The 16,792-nt window shown below is 39.2% G+C and overlaps 1 protein-coding gene across 37 annotated transcripts in view; it reads right to left on the bottom strand.

The window, feature by feature from the left end:
• Positions 1-16,792, bottom strand: part of FAM13A (family with sequence similarity 13 member A) — a 447,586-nt gene that overhangs the window by 200,262 nt on the left and 230,532 nt on the right. For all 37 annotated transcript variants that reach the window (XM_086406445.1, XM_086406444.1, XM_086406422.1 and 34 more), the window contains one exon: positions 5,189-5,342. In XM_086406445.1, the coding sequence (XP_086262571.1) occupies positions 5,189-5,342 (154 nt within the window). The remainder of the gene's footprint in view (positions 1-5,188; positions 5,343-16,792) is intronic.

Consider the following 16,792-nt stretch of genomic DNA (forward strand, 5'->3'; position numbering starts at 1 on the left):
CAGAAGAGTGAAGACCGTGTCAAGGGGCAGAGTAGAGTCAGGAAAACCAGCAAGAAGGCTACTGCAGCAGACTCCTGAGAATCAATCAGTTCCCAAATCTGGCTGAGTATGAAAATTGTCAAGGAAGCCTTTTAAAATACAGATTTTGGAGGCCTGCCACGAGTTTTGTGACTCAGTCTGGGTCACCAGGTGAATGTGCTCATGGGCCAGGTGTAGAATTGTCCTGGCTCCGTGAGAGGCAATAAGGAAGCGCCAGTGAGGGTGGGAGAGACTCATGAGATACTTAAGCAATAGAATAAACACTTTTAGTGACTGATGGACATCAACCTGGAGTGATTATGTGGATGGATAGGCCATTCATTACGCCCATCAAATGGAGCATTCAGACCTTCAAAGGCAAGGAAAATCATGAGAAAATCCATGGGGCATGCAGGCACAGGTGAGCACTAGGTAGGTAGACATAGATGTATGGTGTGCCAGGGAGAGCTCTAGATTGAAGACCTAAGAATGAACTTAGGAAATAATGTTTAATTCAGACTAAGAGAAGGAAGAATTCTCAAAGGAGATGGAAGAGAGATCAGAGAAACAGGAAGACAACAAGTAAAATTCAAAATTCACTCAAGCATTCAATAGGGAAAGTTTGGCTTGGGGACAAAGTATAAAGGGTCTAAATTCCATGTAAAGAAATCTTGATGGTCTATTGTCAGCAAAAGCGGGGGAGGGCAAAACAATAATGGCAAAGGGTTTATTTACTTAAGTTAAGACTATGATATAGTAAGATTTATTTTGAGGGAACATCATTCTATCACTGGTAGAAAGGAGATGGGGAGAGGCTGAGTCTAGAAGTGGCAGAACAGTCTGAAATTCTGTGGCAGTAAAAAGGGGCTTCCTTGGTGGCTCAGACAGTAAAGAGCCTGCCTGCAATGCAGGAGACCTGGGTTCGATCCTTGGGCCAGGAGGATCTCCTGGAGGAGGAAATGTCAACCCACTCCAGTATTCTTGCCTGGAAAATCCCACGAACAGAGGAGTCTGGCAGGCTACAGTCCATGGATCGCAAAGAGTTGGACAGAACTGAGCGACTAACAAAAAAAAAAAAAAAAGGAAGAAAAAGGCCTAATCTAAAACAGTGGTAGGGGGTGGACACAAGTCACCCATTTCAAAGGAAACACCTAAGGCAGAATGTTAGTCCCTGTGGGAATGGTAAAGGAAAGGAAAGTAAGGGCAAACTGAGGTTTCTAGCTCGGCAGGCTACAGGCTGAGAAACTAAGGCTGGAGAGGGCAGAATGTAGACAAAGTTCTAGAGGTGATGTTGTGGGTGTGAGAAATTTCAGGCACCATATGGTGTTTTATGGGTAGTGAGAAATATGGCTCTATTGTTCTTCTGATAGGTTGGGGCTATTTATGATTTCGAAGTCATGAGGACGGATAAGTAAAGCAAACGATAGTCACCATGGCAAATACATATTTAGTGAGGATAAATGATGGCCAGTGGTGATTGTCAGGACAGTGTGAATGTAGTATTCAAAATAAAATTAATACTACAGATACTGCCTGACCTATACCAAGCTCAAGGAGACCTACATTCTTTATTCTAAGTACTATTGGTACCACAGTAAATCAGTCTGTGGGTTTTTGTTTTTTAACTTTTGGCAATCATGTCATACTGACATTTCATACTGTGTTAGATGTTAGGTAAAATCCATGTATGGTTTTTAATTGAACTATTAATAACAAGTGTTGGTCTCCTTTTGGCTATGAAACTAAGCATAGGACTGTCCAACTGTACTGATTCCATGAGAAATGATGTTTTTCTTGCAAGAGACAGACAGCTAAACTAAAAGTAGTTCATCTTATATGGGCATTTACTTCCCTCGTGTAACTGAAAGTTCAGAGGTATGTGTACTGAGGGTTGGCTTGGCAGATGAGCAATGATGAGGAACTGAGGCTTTTTTCTCTTTTAGCTGCCAACCTCAGTGAATCAGCAGCACATTCATCAGGGGCAAAAGGAGGTGGCAGTGGCACCTGCATTCTGCCTTCCCATGAGAAGATCTGAAAGCAGGATAACTCCACCCAGAGGCAACCACAACTCAGATCTCTCAAATCATTCTCTTTTCTGTAATCAGGGATGAAAATACTTCCTAGAAGCCATCTGCCCCCAGCACACTTTCCCTTTCATCTCTTTGCCCTGAACTGTGTCACAGTCGACACAATTTAGTCAATCACTGACTAAAGAGGATAGTATTATGAACCATTTATGATTTAACCAACATTTGGGGCTGAGGGAGGGGCCTGTCTGACCTCAGCCCATTGCTGCAGGCTCAAATAAAGCAGGTGATTTTTCTTCTTGTTAAGCAAGGAAGGATAGGGGAAGGGCTGTACACACACACACACACTTGGTCTACATATCCAGCCATCCAGTGTCTGACCTATTCTTCCAGCTTTATTTCACTCTCAAAAGGGCTTAGTATGAGCTTGTTCAATCCAATTATTAAAATACTGAGAATTACACAATTATAGAGACCACCCCTGAACAAAACAGCAATCTACATTCCAACATTCAGAAAAAGTTCTTCACCTAGGTCCAAATGAATCCAAATTTATATTTCTCTGGGCCCCCATTCTCATTTAGCCCACAAGGGACATGAGAACATCATCTAACACTTTGTGTCCTACCCTGGGGCACACAGAGGTGTGTCAGTGGGTATGTTTAGGACTTTTCCTCCTTAAATACCCTTTTCTCTGTCTCAGTACTTTTCATGAGCCTCAGTTTATTCTCAGCTCAGATGTTCCACGTCTCATTCACTTCAGTGTATTTATCACTTGTTCTGTGCCCGTTTCTCTTTTTGGCTACATCCTTCTAAAAGCTGAGCTCATGAGAATGAAACCTTGTTTTTCTTTGTTGCTCTTCCATTTTCCAGTATGTTAATGATACCACTCTGAACCTCCCAATCCCTTTTCAATCCAGCTTCTTTTTGGCTTATTTCAAATGTTTCTATGATCTTGGGAATTTTAGAAAAAATCTGCTTTCTAAACAATGTCCAGGTATACATATCTAACCATAGCTAATGTATTCTTTATTGTTATGGATCTTAAAATGGCCCTGGTCCATCCCATTAAACTAGTTTCCATAACTTCCACTACATCTTTATTGGTTATAATTAAGTCCAGAAAACCACACTCCCTTGTTGCTTTATTTACCATATGAGAGATAAGACTATTAGCAAGATCAGCAAAAAAAAAAAAAAAACACATTAAATATTCTGTTTTAACAGAATGATGGTTCAACATATAGACATGTGGAGTTTCCAGTGATGACACTTATCTGCTTCTAGGCCAGATGTGAAACCTGCATTAGGAGAGTAGCAGTCATATTCATCCACCTGAGATACCCGTATTTGGTTCATTCAGTATTACTAGTTTATCTTTCTTGTATGCTCATATTTAAACCGAGCAGCTCAAATATTTCCAAACAGGGCACTCTTCCAAAGATCTCAACAGGAGTTATTTTATTTACACAACATTTAAGCTCCCGTTGGCATATTCTAGTGATTATTGGTATCCCAGCAAGTTTGTCTTGCCAATGGAATCATACTAATTTATTTTCATTCTATTTTAGGTTTACTATATTATCTTATCGGCCATAGTTAAAACATATGTTGTATTAAAAAGTGTTTATCAGAGATACAGCCGAAACAAAGTCAATCATTTTTTAATAATTTAAAAAGAGACTCTCTAGAAAGCATGATTGGAATTAGAGAAATATATTTAAGGTATATTTTTTTCTATTTAAAATTATTTTTCATAGCAAAAGTGATACAAGTTTTTATTTTTTTTAAATATTCTCTTGTGAATCCTTATATTTTCTCAGCTACCATGTTACTTTCATGTTAGGCTACACTTGATATTCTCCAAAGCAGCTCCTTGTATCTGGGCACTGTTCTTCCCTTCCCACAAAATTCAGTTTAAAGCTTGGGGCTGGTGCACTGGGATGACCCAGAGGGATGGTATGGGGAGGGAGGTGCGAGGGGTGTTCAAGATTGGGAACACGTGTACACCCATGGTGGATTTATGTTGACGTATGGCAAAACCAATACAATATTGTAAAGTAAAAAAATAAAAAATAAAAGGCAAAAAAAAAAAAAAAGTTCTCTTTATCAGGTTGGCAAGATTCCCATCAAATGCATTCCTCTCATATATACTCCATTTCTTACAGGGAGTCTGTTGTATTCACACATAAGCCCTCATTAGGAAAAGCTCACTTTGGCCTTCTTTTAGCTGTTTTGGTTCAGTGCCACGTGATACCCCTTGTTTTTTTCATTTCTTCTTCAAAGTCATGCCTCAACTGGAAGAAGAGATGAAAATACCCCTTCAGTGCCCAAACCAAGTGCCTCCAGTTTTACCACTGAAGGCCATATGAATCAACAAGAGTATAGTGTGGTCTGTAATGTGCTAAGTCTCAGGATACCTCCTGGGGAACCTCCCCTATCAGTTCCATAAGGATTTACCTCAATATGAATGAGAAAGAAATAATATGCCCTCCCTCTAGTCCCTACCTAAAGCACTTGGCTTGGATGATTATCCTCTGACTCTCAATAGTAAATCTGTAGAGACTTACACGCATTTACCTAATGTGAAAAAGATATATTATAACTTATCTGCCAACATATAGAAAGATTTAGAGATTATTGTCAAGATTCCTTTATCAGTTTTAAAACTACTCTTGGTACTGGTGATAGTTACCAAGGACCATATATATGGGACTTTCAATCTGAAGTTGAACTTGGAAGTGTGCCAGGCACAAGAGAGACAAAAAGACAGAATAACACTCTCTTCAGGAATCTGCTGCTTACTCAGTAAGCTAGCACTGGTGGACATAGACTTAAGCACGTCTCCCTGCTGAAACACCAGACTTCCATACACATGTGGTGCACACAACTGACCACAGCACTGGGCTCACGGAAGTGCTTTTGAGATGATTTTACTGGGAAACATCAAACCACAATTATTCTTCAGTCTTGGAAGAATATATATCAGTTTAACAAACAACACAAAGAACAGATTTCATAAAAAGGACTCAACAAACATAGGAATAATCATCTGAAGGTATATTCATAAGGAATTTTTTATGACAGAATGATTACCATTCAAAATTAGCAATACTAAAAATTAAATATCAAAGTTGACTTACTTTTACTATGATAAGCCTTGCCAGGTTTTCACACCTCTGGTTATCATTTTCCATATACTCTACTTCAAACAGGGTATTATAATTTTCTAGTATTTTAGCCATTATCTTGTTGCAGAGATCTTGTTCTTTCACACCTTCAAGCCCAGGTGGCACACTAGAAATAAAGGGAAAAAATTGAGAGCAATTACTTTGTAATAGCACAATGCCAGCACAGCTGACTCATGCTTATACTTTTACATTTCCTGAATGATTGATCAGCCTTCTCAAAAGGACACATGGGATTTTCAATAAGCTCTGTGGTGACACATAGGTATTGTTTGGACAACTGGCAAGTTCCCAAGATCTGAATTAATAGCTTGTGCTGAATAATAAAAGTACATGCTGTTCAGGAAGAAGGTATAGGTTAACATGGGTGCAATCAATAATGCTTTGCATATGTTAGAAATTGTTACTCATAAAGTATTAACATTTATTTTTTTAAAAAAGCAAAAGCTAGAAAGAATAAGTGTTACGACAAAAAGAATGAGTGTTTTATCATGTTAGAAACACTCAGTTACACAAATAATAGCAATATGATCTTTATTTAAGGATTTCTTAGATAATTCACAAAAGGCACAAAACTTGAAAGGATAAGATATTTCTGGGAAAAATACTGGTAGTTGTTGATTATGCACATGGAAGATGTATTATTACTATTTGCTCTTCTTTGGGGTATGTTAAATTTTTCCATAATTAAAAAAAAGTATACAAATCTGAATGCAGAAGACACTATATACATACATATACATATATATATAGAGAGAGAGAAAGGAAAGACAAGCTATAGATTGAAAGAAATATCTCTTTAGTAACATGGGTAATGGGTATAGGATTTAGTAATTACACCTAAAGAATTCTTACTAATCAATAAGAAAATGAATAATTATTTTTTTAAAAGATAGAGAAAAGACAAACTGACAAACTCATATAGAAGAAAACACATGGACAGTCAAGAATCTTAAGATACTCAACCTCACTGAGTAACCAGTGAAATACATCAAAAAGCAACAAAGATGTATCAATTAATATCCATCTGTATTAATTTCCTACAGCTGCTGCAACAAAGCTATGACCAATTGGGTGGCTTGAAAAAGAAATTTATTCTGTCATAGCTCTGGAGGCCAGAAGAGTAACATCAGTATTACTGGAAAGAAATCATACACTCCACAGAAGCTCAAGAGAGAGAATATGGCTGGCAGCATTACTTGGCTGTGGCCACATCACTTTAATCTTCAATCAAGGCCAACATCTTCAAATTTCTCTTTACTCCACCTTCACATGACCTTCTCCTCTGTGTACATGCCCAATCTCCTTCTGGCCCTTATAAGAATACATGAGATTGCATTTGGGCTGGGGCTAAGACACTGACTCTCACTGCCCACATAAATAATCCAGGATAATCTCTATCTGAAGATCTCTGAGGTGACAGGTAGTAAAGAATCTGTCTGCCAATGCAGAAAATGCAAGAGATTCTGGTTTGATCCCTGAGTCGGGAAGATTCCCTGGAGGAGGGCATGGCAACCAACTCCAGTATTCTTGCCTGGGAAATTCCATGAACAGAGGATCCTGGTGGGCTACAGTCCATGGAGTTGCAAGAATCAGACATGACTAACTGAGCACACACTACGAAGGTCTCTATCTTAATTATAACTGCAAATTCCCTTTTTTACTCCCAATAAAGTAACATACACAGTTTCCAAGGCTTCTAAACTTGCTCCCTTGGGGGGACATTGTTCAGCCTCCTATACCACCTTTGGGGTACATACCCTAAGGTGACTCCCAATGAATCACATTCTTGTACTCCCCTCAGGTGAAGGCAGTACCTGTGATTTGCCTCTGATCAAGAGAATATGGCAAAAGTCATATCACGTCACTCCCATGATTACGTTACATTATTTAAGACTCAATCTTAGCAGACTGGAGTGAGGATTCTTCTCTGCTCTTGAAGAAATAAGCTGCACGTTCAGAGAGGGCCTGTGAGAGTGCCATACACCATGGGACTAATGTGGACCTGAGGCCTCTAGCTTACAGCCAGTAAGAAGCTAGGGTACAGCTTGCAAGAAAATGAGTCTGTGAACAACTCTCATGAGCTTGAAAGCAAGTAATTTCCTAAACTCAGTGAAAAGTGAAGTTGCTTAGTTGTGTCAGACTCTTTGTGACCCCATGGACTGTAGCCTACCAGGATCCTCCGTCCATGGGATTTTCCAGGCAAGAGTACTAGAGTGGCTTGCCATTTCATTCTCCAGAGGATCCTCCTGACCAAGGGATTGAACCTGGGTCTCCCACATTGTAGGCAGACGCTTTACCGTCTGAGCCACCAGGGAAGCCACCTAAACTCAAGTCTGCTTATAAAAATGCAGCCCAGCTGTTACCTTGATTTCAGCCTTGTGAGACCAAAAGCAGAGGACCGAGCTAGGTTGTGCCTGGACACCTGAGCCATGGAAAGCATGAAATAGCAAATTTTTGTTGTTCTAAGACACCACATTTGTGGTGATTCGTTGTACAACAACTGAAAACTAATACAGAGTTTGATACCTGGAAGTGGGTTGCTGCTATAACAAATATCTAAAATGTGGAATGTCTTTGGAACTGGATAGTGAGAGGAGACTGTAAGAATTTGACTGGCGTGACAGAGAAAGCCTAAATGCCTTCAACAGAGTTTTCATTGAAATCTGGACTTTACAGACACTGCTGGGGAGAGTTCAGAAGTGCTAGCCAGACAGTAATAAGGAAGGGGTGAGGTCAAATAATAGGCAATGAAAGAAGCTGCAACACACGCTAGACAAATTTAGGTTGAGAACTGGAGCATGGATTTTAGAACCCATTTGTGTTCTGTTTACTGATGACTGGGGAAAAGATGAACTATGGCCTCCTGGGGCTTCAAATGGAAACAAAGGCTAGGTCTTGGTAAATAATGATTTTTAAGTAGAACAAAGAAGGCAGGAACAAATGACTGTTATTAAGGAGGAGAAGTAACCACAGGAAAGATAATAAATTAGTCATAAAGACTACCATTTCTATTTCAAAGGTACAGATCAGAGTTTGAAGCACATTCTTGAGTCGTTCTGTAGGATCCAAATCCCCTCGAGCACTGAGCCACCAGATTAACTGGAGCCTAAGGAATGATGTTGGTGACCTCTGCTGACCCTCATGACCTCATTCAACTAGGTACCTGAAGTTTGTCAACCTAGAGTGATTTTTGCTTCATTTTAATGTTAAAATCCCCACGCCAAGGTCTGGGATTGCTACCATTTTTGAACATGAGACTATGTTTGAGCATGTTGTTGCATTGTGCAAGCCCATCTAGAACTCCACCTATAAACTGAAGGTTACACTCACTCTGTCATGAAAGTGTATGCACTCACAGCTGTAAACATCACTCATCTTCCTGTTTGGGGAGACAGTGTTTTGCGAAACATCTCCCTGTCTCTTAATTTGTCACAAATAATAAATACTTCTGTTTTGATCAAAAGTACTTGGTGTATTCATTGCCTAAGCACTTCAAGGGATGATGGACTGACCCACTATGTCCAGTAACAGAAGACAATAAGAAACATGCTACTGGAAATTGGAGAAAGGTAGACCCTCACTTGCTGACAGAAAGAAAAGTGCAATTAATTGTATTCTGCAGTTATGTGGGAAGCACATTTTTAAGCAACAAGTTTGTATAGACAGTGCAAGAAATTTCCAAGCAATGCTGTAAAAGTGCCACCTGATTTCTCTTTGCCACTTATGGTAAATCAGAGGCGGGGGGAAGAGGAGGTCAGGGGAAAGGAGGGAAACTGAGGTGAAAACTGCCAAGTAAAAAGAAAATAAGTGAAGTGAAGTGAAGTGAAGTGAAGTGAAGTGAAAGTTGCTCAGTCGTGTCCGACTGTTTGCGACCCCACTGACTATACAGTCCATGAATTCTCCAGGCCAGACTACTAGAGTGGGTAGCCTTTCCCTTCTCCAGGGGATCTTCCCAACTCAGGGATTGAACCCAGGTCTCCCGCATTGCAGGTGGATTCTTCAGCAGCTGAGCCACAAGGGAAACCCAAAAAGAAAATAAGGCTTGATTTAAAAATCAACTCTACAGATGGCAAAGAAAGTTAAAGTGTTAGTCACTCAGTCATGTCCAACTCTTTGTGACTCCATGGACAGTAGCCTACCAGGCTCCTCTGTCCGTGGAATTAATTCTTCAGGCAAGAATATTGAGGTGGGTTGCCATTCCCTTCTCCAGGTTATCTTCCCAATCCAGGGATCAAACCCGGGTCTCCTGCATTGCAGGTAGACTCTTTACCATCTGAGCCACCAAAGAAGCCACACAGATGGCAAAAGACACTGAAATTAAGAGATTCACTGTTCGGAAAGTAAGCTTGATGAAAAAGGCTGAGTGTGTGATGATGAGAACCTTTGCTAAAACCTCAGAAACATGAAAAGTTCAGATTATTCCATTAGACAAAGATGAGTAAGGGTGCGTCTCACCCATCCTTTCAATTAAACCAGAGAGCCTCCAGGAATTTAAAGGCATTGCCTGTCAAGCCATTTTAGCATGAGCCTGAAACAGAGAAAGGGTTATCTTGGAAAGATCTGAGGATACGTCTTTTTTCTAATGGAGTGAATACCAATGAAATTCACAGAAGACCTGTAAGTTTTTGAGAAACCTATTTCTGCAAAAACACTGCCAACTTGGAATGAAAGGGACAAAACGGGTGTAAAATGAAGAGGCCATTAGATTTCCAAAATTCAGTTGGCAGGAAGCAGGCTGATAAGTTACTCAGCTACAAACATGTGCTGCCTTTCATCAAAAATGAATGATGTCTCAAAAGACAGAACCAAGAGCGTGAAGTTGAAAACCATGGAGAAGTATTCCCAGGCTTTGAAACTTAGTCATTAGATTCCCAATATTGGCTGGGCTGGATATCAGAAATGTCATTAGCCAGTGACTTTTAAAATTTTTAATCTTGAATTTTATCCTGTTTGAACCAGAACATCTATTGTTATTCTCCTGTGTTTGTTCCATCATTATATGTTAAGCATGTTGGGGCAAATAACCTCTCTTCAACTTCATCCTCTCAGGATGCTTTCTCAACCAGAAAGTCACAGCCAGTCTTGAGATGTGCTAGTAGACAATCATCAGTTGTAACAAAATAGAAACTTTTGCACATTTTGTCTTATTCTGAAATTAGGTTCAAGGTATTCGATATGATACACTTACTCTCAATCATTGTATTGCAATATCTTTCTTTAGTCAGATGTAAGGCTAAAGCTTCATTAAGTAACAGGATACATGCCTTCCTTAAGACCTTCTGCAGCAATGATGCAGCAGTCTGTTGGAAAGAGTTTTGGCAATTATAACTTTCTGCCATATGGTTATTTCCATTGATAAAAGCTTATCAATTTTACACTTACCACTCTTTAAATATCCCAGGCAAAAGCAAATGAGAAAAAAATGTTAAGGGGAGGATTCTGGAAAGATAGTGGAGTAGAAAGCACCAGAAATCTGTCTCACTACCTAACCAACAATTACACTAGCAGAATTTGTCTGATGAAATATTTTGAAACTCAAGATATTCTGGAACTGAAGGTTTACAACATCTGGGGAAGGTGCAGACAGTAAACTACAGTTAATTCTGGTCAATTTTAGCTCTTAGCAGAGTAGCCACTCTTCCCCACCCCATTCATGTGGCAGGAAGATAGTCTCATATTCCTTAAGCAGCCTGTATACAGATTGTGGGAGCCAGGATAAGCAAAAAGGATCTTGTCTTCCAAATACTGGGGATCTGTGCTCTGAATGTTGACTGTTGCATCTGAGGTGCAAAAACGTGGGCAGCCGTTGCTGCTGCATCTTTCTCCCTTGTTGAAAAGCCCTCCCTCTTAGCTGAAGTGACCTCTAGGAGATTTAAAGGGCTGGCACCCCTTTTTTCTGACACTTAAATTTTTTTTTTCCTTTTTCCACTTTTGGGAATCAGACATTAAAAATCAGGACGTTCAAAAACATCCGTTATACATGGGGAAAATCAGAAAATGATGGTGCATGCCCAGGTAAAGGCTCAAAACAGACCTGAAAAGACCTTAAAGTTACACGTAAGGTTGATCTTGGTAAAAAGACAGTCTATAACAATAAAAACAAAAACCAGTCAACAAGAATTTTAGAAACAGCAAACCCTGGGGAAGGAAGAGAATCTGAATTCCAAAGTTACTACATTATTTGATTTAAAGGACCTCTGTTCAACAAAAATATCACAAGGCATACAGAGACAGGAAAATATGGCTCATTCAAGGAAAAAATAAATCAACAGATAATGTGCTAGGAAAAGAATTGATGGAAGATATACTAGATAAACTGGAGAAGGAAATAGCAACCCACTCCAGTACTCTTGCCTGGAAAATTCCATGGACGGAGGAACCTGGTAGGCTATAGTCTATGGGGTCACAAAGAGTCAGACACGAGTGAGCGACTTCACCTCATATTAGATAAAGATTGTAAATCAACTGTCTTAAAGAGGATCAAAAAATCAAAGGAAGATGTCGAAAATGTCAAGAAGATAATGTGTGAACAAAATGGAAGTATTGATAAACAGAAAGAAAACCCAAAAAGGAGACCAAAAGAAATTCTAGGGATGAAAAGTACAATAACTGCAATGAGAAATTCACTAAAAGAATTCAAAGGCAGGAGAAAGAATCAGTGAACATGAGGATAGGACGATGAAGACTACTGAGTCTGAGGAACACGGAGGAAAAGAAAAGACCTAAGCAAAGCAAACAGAACCTAATGAACCTATGGGACACCAGTAAGTGAGTCAGTATACACAACATAAGAGTCCCAGGAGAAGAAAAGAGAGAAAGTATTTGAAAAATAATGACTGAAAATTCCAAGATGAAAGAAACGAATATGAATGTCTAAGAAGCTCTAAGGACTCAAAGACCTACAGAGACACATTATACTCAAGCTTTGAAAAGGAAAAGACAGAATCTAGAAAGCAATGAGAGAGAAGTGAGTTATCACATACAAGAGATCCTCAATTAGATTATCAATAGATTTCTCATCAGAAACTTTGGGGGCCAGAGACTGATATATTCAAAATGCTAAAGAAAGAAACTGTCAACTAGTAAACCTATATGTAGCAAAAATATCCTTCAAAAGTGACAGAGAATTGAAGACATTCCCAGATAAACAAAAGCTAAGAGCGTTAGTGACCAACAAACCTGCCCTGCAAAAAATGCTCAAGGAAATCCCGAACAGTGAAATGAAAGGACACAAGGCAGTAAATAGAGCTTTATGGAGAAATGAATATTTCAATAAAGCTAAATACATGGGCACTTTTAAAAGCTTGTGTTAGTGTAACAATGATCTGGAACTACACTTTCTGTTTTCTAATTTAAGAGACTAACACACTCAGAGTACAAAAAAATGTTAGTTTAAAAGCTAGTACTGTAACTTTGGTTTGTAATTGCAAACCTAAGAGACTAGTGATTCAAAAGAATTATCAGTAACCCCAATACCAAAACAAGGACACAAGAAAAGAAAACTATAGGCCAATATCCTTGATTAACATAAATGCAAAAATCTTTAACAAAGTATTTGTAAGCTGAATTCAACAGTACATTAAAAGGATCATACTATGAGATTTATTCCAGACACTGAAAGATGGTGCAACACCTGCAAATCAATGAGAAACACCAGGCTAACAGAATGAAAGACAAAAATAACAATCATTTCAACAGATGCAGAAAAAGCATTTGACAAAATTCAACATTCATTTATGATAAAAATTCACAATAAAGTGGGCACAGAGCAAAGGTACCACAAAATAAGAAAGGCCATATATGACAAGCATGCAGTTAACAACATACTCAATGGGCAAAAGTTGAAAGATTTTTCCTCTAAGATCAGGAACAAGACAAGGATGCCCACTCTCACCACTTTTATTCAACACCGTATTGGAAGTCTTAACCAGAGCAATTAGTCAAGAAAAAGAAATAAAAGACACTGAAACTGAGGAGAAGTAAAGCTGTCACTCTTTGCAGATGACATGATATCATATGGAGAAAATCCTGAAGACTCCACCAAAACTGGAGCTGTAAAGGAGCAAAGTTTTGTATGTTACTGAAGTAAAGCTGGTATTTATTCAAATTAGAATATTAAAACTTTAGGACAGTAAATGTAATTCCTATGGTAACCACAAGGAAAAGAGCCATAGGATATTCAAAAAAAGGAAACAAGAAAGGAACTGAAACATTTCAGTAGAAAGAAAAAAAGACAATAACTTAACACAAAAGAGAATACTAATGCAGGAAATGAACTAAAAAAAAGCTTCCATTTCTAAGATATGTAAGTACTTGGGATATAATATACAACAAAAAGGGCAAGTGTTAGTCACTCTGCCATGTCTGATTCTCTGTGATCCTATGGAGTGTAGCCCTCCAGGCTCCTCAGTCCATGAGATTCTCCAGGCAAGAAAACTGGAGTGGGTTGCCATCTCCTTCTCCAGGGGATCTTCCTGATGCAGGGATTGAACTCAGGTCTTTGGCATTGCAGGCAGATTTTTCACTGTTTGAGCCACAAGGGAAGCCCAATGTACAACATATTAAATATAATTAATACTGCTGTGTGTTATATGAAAATATTTTAACAGAATAAATCCTAAGAGCTCTTATCTCAAGGAAAAATTATTTTTATTTTGTATCTATATGACATAATGAATGTTATTAAACTTACTATGGTAATCATAATGTATATAGTATATGGTGGGCTGCCGTCTATGGGGTCGCACAGAGTCGGACACAACTGAAGTGACTTAGCAACTTAGCAATATAAGTCAAACCATTATGCTATATACTTTAAATTTATGCAGCACTATCGAAAAAGCAAGAGAGTTCCAAAAAACATCTATTTCTGCTTTATTGACTATGCCAAACCCTTTGTGTGGATCACAATAAACTTGGAAAATTCTGAAAGAGACGGGAATACCAGATCACCTGATGTGCCTCTTGAGAAACCTATATGCAGGTCAGGAAGCAAAAGTTAGAACTGTACATGGAACAACAGACTGGTTCCAAATAGGAAAAGGAGTATGTCAAGGCTGTATATTATCACCCTGCTTATTTAACTTACATGCAGGGTACAACATGAGAAATGCTGGGCTGGATGAAGCACAAGCTGGAATCAAGATTGCTGGGAGAAGTATCAATAACCTCAGATATGTAGATGACACCATCCTTATGGCAGAAAGTGAAGAGGAACCAAAGCTCAACATTCAGAAAACTAAGATCATGGCATCTGGTCCCATCACTTCATGGGAAATAGATGGGGAAACAGTGGAAACAGTGTCAGACTTTATTTTCTTGGGCTCCAAAATCACTGAAGATGGTGACTGCAGCCATGAAATTAAAAGACGCTTACTCCTTGGAAATAAAGTTATGACCAATCTAGATAGCATATTAAGAAGCAGAGACATTACTTTGCCAACAAAGGTCCGTCTAGTCAAGGCTATGGTTTTTCCAGTGGTCATGTATGGATGTGAGAGTTGGACTGTGAAGAAAGCTGAGCGCTAAAGAATTGATGCTTTTGAATTGTGGTGTTAGAGAAGACTCTTGAGAGTCCCTTGGACTGCAAGGAGATCCAACCAGTCTATTCTGAAGGAGATCAGCCCTGGGCGTTCTTTGGAAGGAATGATGCTAAAGCTGAAACTCCAGTACTTTGGCCACCTCATGTGAAGAGTTGACTCATTGGAAAAGACTCTGATGCTGGGAGGGATTGGGGGCAGGAGGAGAAGGGGACGACAGAGGATGAGATGGCTGGATGGCATCACCAACTCGATGGACATGAGTTTGAGTGAACTCCGGGAATTGGTGATGGACAGGGAGGGCTGGCATGCTGCAGTTCATGGGGTTGCAAAGAGTCGGACACAACTGAGCGACTGAACTGAACTGAACTGAACTGACATGTCAATTACCAGAGAAGGCAATGGCAACCCACTCCAGTACTCTTGCCTGGAAAATCCCAGGGACAGAGGAGCCTGGGAGGGTGCAGTCCATGGGTTCGCTAAGAGTCAGACACGACTGAGTGACTTCACTTTCACTTTTCACTTTCCTGCATTGGAGAAGGAAATGGCAACCCACTCCAGTGTTCTTGCCTGGAGAATCCCAGGGGCAGGGGAACCTGGTGAGCTGCTGTCTATGGGGTCACACAGAGTCGGACACAACTGAAGCGACTTAGAAGCAGCAGCAGCCTATGTCAACTACATCTCCGTAACACTGGAAGAAAAAAGCTATAAGGAGAATAGCAAATAAACACCACAATGACAGAAAGTCCCTCCATATCAGTAATTAAATATAAATGGATTGAATTCTCCAATCAAAAGATAGAGATTGGAGAATGGATAAAAACACATGATCCAACCATATGTTGTCAATTAGAGGCTTGAGATCTAAAGACATAAACAGGTTAGAAATAAAAAGGATGGAAAAAGATATCCCATTCATACAGTAATAAGCAAACTATCTGACATAATGAACTTTAAATCAAAAGAGGTTTCAAAATACAAAGAAGGTCATCATAGAGTAATGAACACTTCGATTCAGCAAGAAGATATTATTACAAATATTTATGTTTCTAATGACAGACAAATGGACAAAACTGAAGGGAGAAATAGATCATTCAATAGAAGCCAGAAAGAGTTCGATGCCCCATGTAGAACCACAGAGAGAATAACCACAGAGAAGTGAGGAACTAGAGGACTCAAAAAACAACAAATAATATAGATCTATTGACATATATAGAATATTCTATCCAACAACAGAATGCCCACTTTTCTCAAGTGTACATGTGACATTTTTCAGGACAGACCATGTGTTAGGCCACAAATTAAGTTCACACACATTTTAAAAGAAATCATACAATGTTCCTTCTCTGACCATAAGGGGTTAAAGTTAGAAATCAGTAACGTAAGGAAAATTGGAAAATTCACAAAATTGTGGGATTACACAACACATACTTAATGGATCAAAGAAAAACTGTCAGAGAAAATTAGAAAATACTTAGTGATGAATGAAAACAAACCACAATAAACTGAAACTTACGGGATGCAGCAAAGTAGATACAGCTAAGGAGGGAGCTTATAACTATAAACAGCTATAAACACATTAAAAAACAAAAAAAGATCTCAAATCCAAAACCTAACTTTACAATTTAAGGAACTCAGTTCATTTCAGTTGCTCAGTCGTGTCCAACTCTGCGACCCCATGAACCGCAGCACGCCACGTGTCCCTGTCCATCATCAACTCCCAGAGCCTACCCAAACTCATGTTCATTCAGTCGGTGATGCCATCCAACCATCTCATCATTTGTTGTCCCCTTCTCCTCCTGCCCTCAATTTTTCCCAGCATCAGGGTCTTTTCAAATGAGTTAGCTCTTTGCATCAGGTGGCCAAAGTACTGGAGTTTGAGCTTCAACATCAGTCCTTCCAATGAACACACAGGACTGATTTCCTTTAGGATGGAATGCTTGAATCTTCTTTCAGTTCAAGATTAAAAAAAAAAAAAAATCCAAAGCTAGCAGAAGGAAAGAAATAATAACGCTTA

The sequence above is a fragment of the Bos grunniens genome, chromosome 6, assembly GCF_055505025.1.
Source record: "Bos grunniens cultivar Pamir isolate PY7600 chromosome 6, Bosgru_T2T1.0, whole genome shotgun sequence".
Taxonomy (NCBI): Eukaryota; Metazoa; Chordata; class Mammalia; order Artiodactyla; family Bovidae; genus Bos; species Bos grunniens.